The sequence below is a fragment of the Mytilus californianus genome, unplaced genomic scaffold (genome assembly GCF_021869535.1).
Source record: "Mytilus californianus isolate M0D057914Y unplaced genomic scaffold, xbMytCali1.0.p SCAF_47, whole genome shotgun sequence".
NCBI classification, from domain to species: Eukaryota; Metazoa; Mollusca; class Bivalvia; order Mytilida; family Mytilidae; genus Mytilus; species Mytilus californianus.
The window spans coordinates 1,104,131-1,118,034 of NW_026262698.1; the positions used below are offsets into that span (position 1 = coordinate 1,104,131).

Here is a 13,904-nt window from a genome sequence, read left to right on the forward strand (position 1 = left end):
GGTTTGGTAACAGAAGAAAGATAATTTCCTAAGAGATTAAAACAAATCCAAGTTATTTGTTACCGTGAGTTTGACTGCTTATAAGGAAGGAAACAGAAAATATAGATCTACGGCTTTTGTGTTTTTATAAGTTTTAATGGATTTAAGTTAAATTTAAGTAAGGATTTCAGTTAATAAAAAATGCATTGTCATCATTAAAATGTCTGATAGGTCAGTTGGTAAAAGAGAGACATTTTAGGAAAAAGTTTGTTTGTTATTTTCAAGATGTTATATGATTGCCAGTGAGTCCACTATCCATCAGAGTCCAAATCACATAGATGTAAGCAACTATAATAGGTCATTTTATGGTCTTTAACAATGAGCAATAGTTAGTTTAAAATAGACCCAACATTTGTTTTCCTTTCTACTTGACTCATGCAGTCTCTTGTTGCACTGCAGGAAATGAATTAAGGAGTAACTAATTTGATTTTGAAATCAATTTATCAGCACCCGTCATTTGATTTAGAATTTATTAGCAGATGTTCCATAATAGTAATAGCACCTTCGGAGATTTTATATTGAATATAGTTGCTATAGAAACCAATATAAATTCCATTGATAATTATGATGAATTTATCATCATTTCTACCACAATATGCTGGTTTGATTGATTTCAGTTCATTCATTATAGTTCTTGTAACAATACATAAAGCATACAGATCAATTTTGCATCAGAAAGCCGTTTGCCCTTCAGCATTGAGTCTCTGGGATAAAAAAAGGGGAAGAAGACGGACTACTAGCTGTATTATTTCCACAATATGTAAAACCGTATTATTGGACAGCTATGTAATATTCCCCATAAGACATCTCTGAAATTTCTGTGCAATATTGAAGTTTAAAATTTCACTGTCAGAAGATCTAATGGTTTTAAAAGTTTTACTATAAAAACTATTTTATTTTGTAAATATAATGGTTGTAGTAATTTAGATCTTTAACTTCCCGCTTACTTCCAAAAGCAAGTTTTTTTTTTAGATAGATAATGTTATTTTGTCTATTTAAATTGCGTAATGATTTATATACATATACCACTTTTCAAAATACAATAAAATTTGAAACTTGATATTTGTGGAATTAGAGAAACAGCAAGGGAGATTACTCTTTCCTTTTTCTTTGATTTTTAAAGTAAAATGTTTGATTGAGACACTTTAAACGATTTATGATAAACTACTAGTAATTAATATCATCTACAGAACTTGTCAAATATTATATTTCCAATATTTTATTTGTTTTGGATAAAACATAACAAAAATGTACCACATTATTCAGCTGTTGCAGAGTGTTTTAATTACAATAATGATTATTTTTCATGACATATGTTATCAGTGGGAATATTCATCATATTCCACTATGATATTTGTGATATTATAAAGGTAACAAGCTTTCTGTCTCCATTTTATAGTTCAACCAGACCTGCATGTCTCAGAATTCATGTTTTCTGGCTGATATTACATGTTATTTAGTATTTCCTTGGTTTTTGTGGTTGTTTCAGTTCATTTATGTTAAATGTTTGATAATTTCATATGCCACCTGAAATTAAATGATAAAACCATTACATACTTCATAGAACGTATATAATATAGTATTTTTCTACATGGAATGATTTTCTTTTGTAAGTGTATAAGATGTTTTACTAAGTTTGTGAAAATCTAATTGTGTCCATTACTCCATCCTGTTTTCTTGGGTGTGGGTGTTTTATTAATTCTTGTGAAAAACACAATAGAAATTTAAAATTATAATTATAGACTTTTTGAACTGTCAAAATTTATTTCTCAATAGGGGAAGGGCCATTTGAATAAGAAATATGAACATTTGATATAAATAATTCAAAATTATGACTATAATTACCAACTTTATATTAAATGTATAATATTTAAAAGGTTCTTTGTGGTAGGTGAAGTAGGTAAGATTTTATGTTTGAACTACAGGTGCAAACTTTAACCTCATCAGCACATTAACAAGAAGTATTTACAATTTCACACCTGTGGATGTTTACCTCTATAAAAAAAGTTAAATATTATGGTAGCCCAGTGGTATACACATCATTAGTAATACTCCAGACATGGGTAAATATGATGTGGATTACAGAGACATGATAGAGAGAAAAGTAGTTTTTGTGTATGTATGTTTAGACTGACTTTGACCTTGAATTGATATAAAAAATAGGAGAGGTGTCAATGATTGCCATTGAGAAACTATTCAGCCTTCAACTATGAACATTTTGATAGTGCATTCACTTGTAAAAAAACATGGGGAGCTTTGTTAGTAAAGTTTGAACTGATGAATGGCCAGTGAGCTTCCCCATTGTCCAGACTACAATCAGGTTTTAGCAAAACTGGTCAGCAGATTTTCATGTGTGTTACTGAATACCTGATATAGTTTAAATTTGAAATTATAATTTCTATAAAAAAAAAAACCCTGGTTTGATGAAATCGGTTTTTAAACGACAAGTTTTATTTATCTATTTAGGAATAAAAAAGAGGAGTGCATTGTTGAACTTGGAGGGGGGGGGAGGAAATCACAATCAATGTGTGCAGATTTTCAATTATTTTAAAGGTTCAATTCTCAAGTATTGCTCACTTATTAGGTGGGATTACCATGATTTTGTTGATAAATGTATAGGGTATTTAATCCCTTTTGACTTTACCCATTTACCAAGTATTAATGTGTTTATTTGTCTTTCACCTATTCCTAATTAATATTGGGTCACCAGGTGTACACAGTTTGTTGTAGAAGATTCACGGTCCTTCGGTTCACAAACTTGTTACCGTGTATCAGATGGTATAGAAACTTTGAAGTATTGCCATCTAAGGTTTCGTAGAGATTTATATGGGGATTTATTTTTTTAAAAAGTAAGTGGAAAGAGTCTTGCACCATATAGATTTAAATTTCTACACTAAAATGTTTCATGAAGTGTATGTTTCGTGTATTTTATATAAGTCTTCACTTTTGAGTTGGAACACAGAGCTGAAGGTCTCGGTTTGATTTCAATGTTTCAGCTTCAGTTTGTTCTTGTATGCTCCAGTCTATGAAAGTTTAATAAAATGATGATGGTTCATTGTTTACATGAATAAATTGCAGTTTAACTGAATACATTGAAATCAATTATTTATGTTAATTTCAACAATAATTGTGGCGACTGGCTGTCAGGTCTTTGTTGTAGAATAGGGAAGTTTTGTCAAGTGTGACATGGAACCATTCTCCTCTTGTTGTTTGCATGTAGTAGTTTTAGTATATCAGGAACAAATATTTTTATGTTTTCAATTTTCAAGGACACTCAATTGAAATCATAAATGTGGACTAAAAAGGGATGAAGGAAAGTTTGATTAATAAAAACATAAAGAGGTTATTGATTTAAATCTCATGTGATTACAAAGGATTCTGTGACACAAGAAGCTGTAGAATTGAGTGACACATGTTCTTCTGGTCACGTTTGGCTTCAGTTTCATGTTGTTCAAGGTATTAAATGTAAATGTGTATTGGATTAGCATGATGCAAGTTTGGATATATTTTAGAAAATGAAATATAACTTATAGATTCTAGTAATTTCTGCAGTTTGAAGTTAGTCAAGAGAACTTAATTTAGGGAAAAATTGTATGGACATTATTTATTGAATATTGGGTAAGAATTTAGTTTTATTTTCTGAAAATTATGGATTCATATCCAAGATGAACAATGGTGACGAGAAATGCTATGAAAGTCCATCGGAATTTGTTAAAATAAAAAGAGATTGTAAAGATAATGTGTAAAAAAAAATAATCTAGAATTATCTGTATGTTCAGCTGTTTATTATTTATTATAGATATTTGATTGAAAAAAGTATATGATTAATTGGATAATTTTATCAGAAATTGATATTTTATCAACTATTCTTCTTATTATTTTTTTCTGGTCAGATGTGAAAAAAAGACGTGATTAATGAGAATATTTATCAAATCTTTGGTTTATACATACAGCTTTATACTTCTTTTGCAATTAACGAGACATTTTTATGATTCATATATTTTTTTATTTTAAATAATAAGAAGATTTATGCTGAATTGTCATTTTCTTTCACATATTTTTATTTACCAAGTATTCGTACTCTGCATAATTGCACAATTATTTAAGGTAAATTATCTTGCAGTTAAAAGTTGACAATAATCTGCCTTTTATAGAGAGTTTATTTACGATCCCTCTAGATTATAAATTATAGATATGAATAAGCTCATTATTATTTTATCAGTAATTATGAGAATCTTGATAATAGGGGAGTTTATACCCCAGGTAGATTACAGGTGTAGATATGATAGCAATCTCCTCAGACAGGTAAACACCATAGAATGAAGAAAGAAAATTAGTCTGTTTACTATGTAAGTTAAATAACAACAATAACCTAATGGTCTAGGCTGTGTTATTTTTTTGTATGGATTTACAAAGGATATAAAATTTTAATTCACATCTTTACTGAAGTAAGTTATTTCTTTAAAAAAATCCATTTACTTGGTAAAGTTATAGGTATTGAAAGCTGTTAAAGATGGGTTGGGTAGTAACAGTCCTAGAAGTAGTGACTTGGATATCTTGGCAGGTTTTGCTAATGGTTAACGATTCATTATATCCTTACAAGTTACTGCTGAAAATGCTTAAAAAAATGTTTAACCCAGCAATTTGAGTTACTTACATGTATATAATGTAAATTATTTCGATCTCCAATTCATTGATAGACTGGGGATTTCGGGAATACACATCTGTTGCATAGAAATAAACAAGTCTTGTATAATAAAAGTTGGGAAAGTTTACAGATGTGAAGATTTAAATACAATGATATAGATGGGTGCTGGTTTTAAGAGCATTGTTAGCAGGAGCAACATGTTAAAAGCTTTGTCTGTAGAATGTCAAAGATAATTATTTGCCTGTTTCTATAAACAAAAAAATCAGAAAAAGTAACCATTGCATTAATTTTCATATAAAGAAAACATGTTTTAATACAAATTTTATTTTATTTAAAAGAGAAAAAAAATATTTGTTAAACTACATCTAACAAAGTATTGAAATTGACATTATTCTCACTTCTGGCACTGATGCAGAATGGTATAATTTGCTGTGATACTTAAAAACATAAGTCATTTACTGAGAGGAAACTGCTTTAATTACAAGATAATTTGTTCAGGCAATTACATAAGATGTAGCAAGCTTTTAAGTTTTAACACATGCTGAAAGGAAAATGGAACCTTGAAGACAAGATAATGAAAAAACCAGGTGATAATGATAAATAATTTCTTAAAAGTAGCTTTCAATCTCTTCACCTGTAAATATTCCTGTGCTGAACAATAATATTTGGTTAAAGATGATGCAACTTATTTATTTTTGGAGGTTCAAATTAAAGAGGTTTCATATCGGGTTTATTGACATGTATGTTTGATAATGTATTTGCCAAGTTTTTATCTTATAAGATTTAGGAAGTTGAATTACAGAATAGACAAGCTTTAGGAGAAGTGTTTTCTAAGAAACCCAAAGTCCTCATATAAGCCCTTGAGTCTTTACCTGAGTTTGAAAAAGAAAAAGTTCTGTGAATGATAGTATACAAAAATCTGCTTTATTCAAAGCTTATCTGTAGCACTTTTCACTTTAATACAAAGTAACATAGGCCATTTTACAAAATTTTTTCTTGTCTGTCTTTGCCAAAGTTTTGTTTAAGTTTCAGGAAGACCGCAAGGCCTATGGTTATGTGTAGACTTACTGGGTGTTTTTTGTACTTAATTTGAGTTGAATGTGCAGTGATACAGACATAGACTGTCATTTAAACAGTAGTAAAGCTGCTGATACAGACATAGACTGTCATTTAAACAGTAGTAAAGCTTCAGAAAAGGTTTAGGATAAACTTTGTGTCTAGATTTATTTTAGTATTTCAACACTTCACATGTTATCTTTTTACCTCTGATAAATCTTTAGCCTCTCATATATTATATAAACAGGAACCAGATAGTTTATCATTTCTGAACATGCAGTTGACTTTTCTTCAAGGTCAAATTTTAATGAGTTTCATTGTATTTCTCTACATGTTTCCTTCCTTCTATTGAAGATAAGAGCTTGATGAAGTCATTTGTTATTTTGTCAATTTGACCCATTGAACTTTGAAGTATCTATTCTTATATAAATTTCCTTGAAATGAAAAACAGCTTGAAATCGATTTATGCCTGGTGAAAGTTACATGGGTAATTTGATGTTAATTAATTATCTTTTATTTAGAAGGATTACTGGAGTTTATTTTTTAGACAAACTGACTACCTTATGATCTTTATTAAGATCATGACTCACTTTGTCTTTGAAAAAAGTGTGTAAATTGCCAATTAATGTAATTTTGTTTTGAATTTTTGTCTGCAAGAAGAAAAGTTTGATGCAAAAACATGTAATGAATCATGTTGTCCTGTATAAAGAAACTTATATTTTGATGTCTTACAAAAACATATGTTTTGGAACCAGCATGAGTGTCATCACAGGAAAACAGTTATAGAAAAATTAAAACATCTGGAAAGAATTATTGTTATGAGTTTGACACGGCTGTATATGTCTTACAGAAGTTTGTTAATTGAAATTACCAAGATTTTTGTTATTTTGTGCTTGTCTGTTCACGGTTGGAGGACACGTCTAATTAAACTTCTCCTTTGGTAAATTTATTTTCTGTGTGATTAAACAAGAGTTCTATTATCCACTGTGTTGTTGTTTAAACCATCTGCCTCTTTAGTACAGTTGTTTTGACCAGGGAAAAGCTGTTTCCAGCAAGGTGTTAATGCTTTTTGATATTAAGTTATTAATATCTGCTCTGAAAGTAATTAATGAATTGATTCCTACATTTATATGATTATTGATTAATCCAGGTTGGTGAAGGTTTCTATTCAGATTTGTGTTATTTAATCGAGAGATCAATTATTGCATTGGATTATTTTTACATGTTTTATTTCTTATTTTGCAGTGTGTCGGGAGCTAAAGCTGGAGACGATTTACTGAGAAATAAATCAAGGTCACGTTCAGTCGGAGGATCACCATTGGAGTCTCCAAGAAGTAGTAAACTTGTTCATCAAACTAGTACTCATGGTAACAGAGCTCAGAGACAGCGCTCATTCAGAAACAATGAAGAGGATGTGAAACGTTCCCGTTCTCATTCTGTTTCTTATGAATTGTCAGAAGATTTAAAAGAAAAACAATTGGAAATGTTAGAGAGAAAATATGGAGGTTCACTAAGATCACGCCGTGCTGCTAAAACTATTCAGCAAGCATTTAGACAGCACTGCATGAACAGAAACTTTGAAAAATTACGACATTCTGCAGGAGAAAGGAGATTATCAAAACGATTGTCTGAATTAGGTCGCAGTAACACAGTTTGGACTGACAGAATTACAGATAATGTTCAAACAATGGGTGCCCTACTTGTGCAAAATAATGTAGAAGGGCACAATCAAAGTGACAATTATCAAAATAAGAGTGGCGAATCTAGACTTAGACCTCAGATGTCTTTAGATCAAAATATGAAAATTGATTCTTCATTACGGACAAAAATTTCAAAATTTGAAAGGAAAAAACTAGAACGTTGTAAAGAGGTGGATTTAAGCGACATTCCTGAAAATCAAAATTGTGACAAAACTGTTGATGAGGCAAACAATAATAGGAATTCTTATCCTGAAATGAACCAAAGTAGTGCTACTGATTCATCACAACGTGGACCAACGGAAAATGCAGTTGATTTACCTAGTCTTAATTTTGAAACTCTGTTAGATAGTCGAGAGACTGAAATTTTAGTTGACAGCTTTAATAGTGACAGTATTAACAGTGACGGTCAAAATGAAATTACAAATTACACATTTACTCATAAACCTTCTGCATCATCATTATTTTCAAATGCAAGTACGGACACTTTAGAAAGTAACAAAAGTGCTTCTTATGAAAACTTTAGGACTAATTACTCTGATTCCGGATCATGTGGTAGTCAAGGGGATTTACAAATTAAAGGAGAAACCGATAGTTCTTCATTAGAAAATATACGAACACCCGAACAAAAACAAATGATAGATCAGACTTTACGATTTTATATGAATCAAGAAGTCAAATTACGGAATAAACAAATAGCAGAAGTGATTTCTAAGAAACCTCCTCAAGTCCCTATAAGAGCCCCAGAGGCTTCACCAGTTTGGAAACGAAAAAGTGCTATGAATGGTAGTATACAAGTTAAACCAGTAGAAAAACGAATGAGCAATATTTCAGAGACAAGTGAAGGATCATTTGATGGTAACTGTTCTAGTTCTCCAAGTTCAGAAAATGTTAACGGTGAAAATGTTAGTTTAAATAGTGAGAGTAGTCTACATTATCAGAGACGATCACGACTAAGTGTAACGCCTGATCACCATCATTCTGTTCCAAAATCTGCAGACAAAGTTAGAAAACGTACCTACAGAATTGGAATGAACTTATTTAACAAGTAAGTGGTGAAGAATGAACAAGTTTTTAGCTTGGTGTCATTTATTTTTTTTCTATATAAAGTATGCTTTTATAGAAGTATTTTAATCAGCCTGATAGATGAGGTCACTTGATACATGTTTATAAAATATATTTAAATGAGGGGAAACTCATGACCAGAAAGTAATTTAACAAACACCCTTAATCTCTTACAAGCACACTTTCGGGTAATGTCTGTACACTTTGGTTTATTGCATCATTGTGTCATGATACCACATAAGGAAATATCTATTCAGTTTTAATTAAGACTTCAAGTGTGGTTGTAATTTGAATAAAAATTTTCAATGAGGGACTTTTGTTTATATATTACATTTTTAGTTTATAAAATAATGACATGTGATATTAAATGTAGTTCCTTATTAGTCATCAGAAATCACTTATGAAGTATTCTTATTCTCACACCACATCCCTTCCTTTACGTAATCATTCCTTTCCTGTTGTTAACTTTGATTGCAATCAAAAGTACAAGTCAGGGCCTTGTCTTTTTCATGGAAACTGTGTATGTCATTTAAAGACATCAAGTCATGTGATTTGAAAGAAAAAACATATTAAGCATCTGCACATTAACATTCAAGTTGGAAAAACAAAGTAATTGCCACTATTTACACAAATTCTAAATTAAGCAAGTGGCTGATGCATATCTTTCTATTTTATGAAATTAAAGCTTACTTTAATTGCTCTATATTAGAATCTGGAGAGAAATATGATTCCGATTGCCAATGAGACAATTATTTCCCAAAAGTCCACAGTTCAGCCTTCAACTATGAACAAAACCCATACACGATAATCAGCTATAAAAGGCCTGGACATAACACAGTGTGAAAGAATTGACTTGAGACAACCAGCAGCCTGATTTAGGACTAAAAGCAAATATGAAAGACTGCAACTAACGACAAATTATAGACTAACTTGTACCATACCGTAAATTGTTAATCTCTGGTAATTTTAGGATAAATTAGTCTCAGAAATGTCCACCCTCTTATATTTGATCTGTAAGGATTAGCAGATTAAGGGAAAAGTTAAAAGCGAAAAACAAAACAATGCAAACCTGCTTGGGTTTAGAAAATTCAGAAAATTTAAACTGTGAAAATAAAGTCATTTATGAAATATCAACTATTTTAATAATGGCACAATTTTGAAATATAGTTATGTTTTTTGTATCATGTTTCCTTTCATATCAAATTGCATTCTTCCCCAGGAAACCAGAAAAAGGAATAGAGTTTTTATGTGAGTGTGGATTTGTAGAAGAAAATCCACATGCAGTAGCAAAATTCCTCATCTCACGGAAAGGACTTAGTAAACAGATGATAGGAGAATACTTAGGGAACCTACAGAATGAATTCAATATGGAAGTCTTAGAGTAAGTATTTGCCAAACATACAGATAGCTTTTATGTAAATTCCATCGGTTAAGCGGTAGGCCTAGCAGTCATTTTTGATTGGCATCCTACAACTGGTATTGGGTCTTAGTTAAATGTAAGTTAAGGCTTTGAAGTTCAAATGCTATAAACCAATTAGAGAAGTAAACTTTGTGAATCCAGACATGTGACAGACTTTCTTTTGAAGTTGGACTCCTCTTAATCTTGGGTTTAAACTCCTGTCTCCTGGTTATATAATGAAAGACAGTATAATAACCTTCAGAAGTGGCTTATTTGACAAAAACAACACTTCTCGTAGTCTCCAATGTCAAAGACCATTCTCATCCTGAATTCATATTTCTTGTGACGTACTGAAAATAGTATTTGCATATTAATCTTTCTTCTACGTGCTACTGTTCATGTACTTAAATATTTCTATTTTACGATTTAATTTCCCGTCACAAAAACAGAGAGGTATTGAACATAAATTATCTCAGATGTTACACAAAACAATAAGCTTATATTTAGATTTTTCTGTGGTGACATGTTTTGTTTATTGAACGTGTATGCAGAAGTGTATAGATTTGAAGGTCATATGAAGGATATTTATAAACATAAGAAATGGGTTTTTATACCAAATTCAAAGATTTTATTTTCCTTATAAAAAATTTTAAAATTAATTGTATTCACTCCATTGGCATATCCTGAGGACTTTCAAACGATAGCAGCAGAGAAAAAAAACCAAAATAACGGAGCTCGACAGTCATAATCGAAATATTGTACTAAAAATAACAAATTTACAGCCATTTTGCATGATTTAGCAATGATTTTGTCTTGGCTTGCCACCTCTTCAGGACTTGCCCTTGTACAGTTCAATATTTGATCATCCTTAAGTAGTATGTATTAGTTTTGGGAGTACTAATGATGAAACTATATAATGTTATTACTTATTCCGTTTGTAGAACAACAGACATCTGAGAGATGAAATAAATCATTAGGTCCTTCAGATGTGTAGGGAAATGTTTATTTATAAATAATAAACAAAGACTTGTTTGATCTGGTCTACATATCCCTGAGGTTCAGTTGATTGAATAAGTCATCTAGATAAGACATGCCTTGGATTAATTGAAGCATACAATGTCATTTCTCAGTTACATAATAACACTATAGTTCTATGGTTTTATCCGGTATATCTACCCCATTTCATTAAATGTCGATTATAAGTTTGCATAAGTAATGGATCTTTTACTCTCATTTGGAATTCCTGACTAAATGCTATCACTCCAAGGCAATAATAAATGTTCCTGGTTTATTGTACTTGTCCCTGACCATTCCCTTGTAAATTAGCAATAAATAATTAAAGGTTAGGTGTCAAGAGAATTTGGGTATAAGTTTAAGGTTAGGGCTCATTACAACACAACCTTTAAAGAAAACATGTATTTAAAGCAAATTGTTGTATTATTAACCAGCATGCTTCACAGCAGTGTTTGCATAAGCTTGCATGTTGTAGTAGTTAACAAGAATATCAAAATGTCTATTTCACATAAAATATTTTTATGCCAAAAATGTTATGGCAATTTGTGAATGATTCATCAGTGACTTTTTAATTACAGATGTCTTACAAAATTTTGAACATAAAAATGACAAAAGAGCTATACTCTTGACAGTGAAAATACATCAAAATCTGTAATATCCTTCTCACAACTCATTTGCCAACATTAAAAAAGTTGTGAAAAAAAGCTGTTGTACTCTTTATAATGGCACTTCTGAAACAAGTTGATTCTTTCATTTATTGCTTTCAGAATGTTTCAGATACAAATGGATGACACTTGAGAATTCAAGTTTTTCTGAGAATTATGCCATTAATAGTTGAATGAGTTGATTAAAATGACATTATTTTTTTCTGTTAATGGAAGGAAATTTAAGAGTGGCATGTCATCTTGCTGTTATTTGTTAATTACATATAAATATGGCTTCATTAGTGATTTCTGTTTGATGGTTTTAAAGACAGCCTCTCATTATGTGGGATTTTATGTATTTATAACTCATTCTTTTTTTTGGTTTGATAAAAGAGCCTTAAAGTTAGATATATGGTAATTATGGACACTTGTCATGCAACAGCTAAATTTTTATAGATAAGATGCAAAAGTTTATTAGATTCAAGTGCTAAAATTTTATATCAGTTACAAGAGCTTAATTTTTTACTTTTCATGTTGCTTCTGTTTTTTGTTGATCGCTTTAACTAAGCCTTCCTTTTAGTCGAAAGTCAGTATCTGACAGTTTTGCGTTATTTTTGTGTTGAAGGAAAAATGTTGTTTTTATAAGGCACTCTGTCCTTTTGATTTCGTGGTAATTCTATGAGGTTTTCTTGAATACAGTCTTCAGATGTTGTTTTATATGTTAACTGTTTTGTATTGCAAAATGTATCAGCAGGTGACCGATCACCTTTGAGGAAAACTTAACTTAAATTGTGGGAATATTGAACTAAAAGTAAAAATAAAAGCCACACAAAATGTATACTTAGCTTTCATTCTAAACTATAATTGCATGTGAAGGATTTAATTTGTAAGAACTGTGAGTTGGAAGCTTATAGACACAGTATGAAGTTCTGTGATTCCAGACAAAGGCAGATGAAAGGTATTGATCTAACTTTAAAACATGCAAATCCCCAATGTAACGATTTTGTGATAAAAATCCCAAGGTATTCAAACTTTCAACACTTTATTTCCAATAGATCTCTTCCTTGGGCAGAAACAAAATAAAATTATTGTCAGAAAGCTCATTACAGAAAAATCACACACTTTCATAATGGTATTATGATATAGATGGATCAATAAAACAAGGATTTTGTTTAAAATTGTAAAGCTTTTATTATACATAATGGCATTTGATCAATATTTGAGGAAATTATGAAATTTTAATCATTAACAAGTGTTTAAAGAGTAAGGTAACCAGGTATCAGGCTTTGTGTTCTATTCTTCGATTTTTATTTGCTGAATGCTATTCTTAAAACATTTAACTTGAAAATAGGATTATATTTAGAAGTTTTTGTTCCTCTAAAGCACCATAAATGCATCATATTGTGCAGTCATCTTCATATTTGATTTTCTTGTTGTTTACATCTGCAAATCAGCATGCAGAATGATTTCCCCCTGAAACTTGATACATAATGAAGCATTATCACGCAACTGTCCCTCTTTTTTTGAGGGTTTGTACTGTGAAAAGTTTGCTATCATCGTGCAGTCAGTCTCTGGTCTCATTATTATAGATCCAATATCTATTTTGTTCAAAAATGAATCTTTTAGAGGAATGTTCATCCTAACTATAGGGTCACCAAATAAACTAGAGTGTGTATTTATGCATGCACATCCAATAGTTATTTACATATTGAAAAACTAAAACTATATAAAAACATTTCTGTAATGCCTTTGTTCCTAACTGTCTTAGTCTGTGTAAACTCATCTTAGCTGAGTCACTGATCTCCAATGTGAATTATATTCCTTTGTGCCAATTACAACTGAATGACTGGACATCATCAACTTCCTGGAGGCTGATTTAGAATTAGTTGTCATTAGAATAATAATTGCAAAACTAAGATGAACAGAAAGGAAAATAGCAAATGCAAAATTTACTGCTTGCTTCATTCTCTCATTGAAGCAAAACCCAAGAGAACAGCAAACCAATTAATTTGAAGTAATAATTAAAACATCAGTTTAAATAAAGTATCACTTCTTAATTATTAATGTCCTCATTAATGGTTTTATACTGAAAAGTACTTTTACTCAAGGATTCCAATTTCAGTAATAGGGTCTTGGGAGGTTAAATCTAATTTAAATTTGTTATTACATTCATTTTCATCTTGATGAATGCACATGAAATACTGTTTGTTAAAAGTTAATAGAACCATTTCCATAACATGTTAAACTAAATTATAGGTTTGACTGCTTTTAAACATAGGACTTTCACAAAGAAATAAGATCTGAATTGTTGGAAATTTGAATTTGTAATTGTAATTTATCCA

At 30.5% G+C, this 13,904-nt stretch overlaps 1 protein-coding gene across 13 annotated transcripts in view; it reads left to right on the forward strand.

Annotated features, from left to right (window-relative positions):
• Positions 1-13,904, forward strand: part of LOC127700055 (IQ motif and SEC7 domain-containing protein 2-like) — a 93,872-nt gene that overhangs the window by 54,109 nt on the left and 25,859 nt on the right. For 10 of the 13 annotated variants that reach the window (XM_052203510.1, XM_052203511.1, XM_052203515.1 and 7 more), the window contains 2 exons: positions 6,989-8,488; positions 9,725-9,886. In XM_052203510.1, the coding sequence (XP_052059470.1) occupies positions 6,989-8,488; positions 9,725-9,886 (1,662 nt within the window). Of the gene's footprint in view, positions 1-3,348; positions 3,496-3,541; positions 3,658-6,207; positions 6,231-6,988; positions 8,489-9,724; positions 9,887-13,904 lie in introns of those variants that run through there. The other 3 variants (XM_052203513.1, XM_052203522.1, XM_052203521.1) reach the window with 3 other exon arrangements.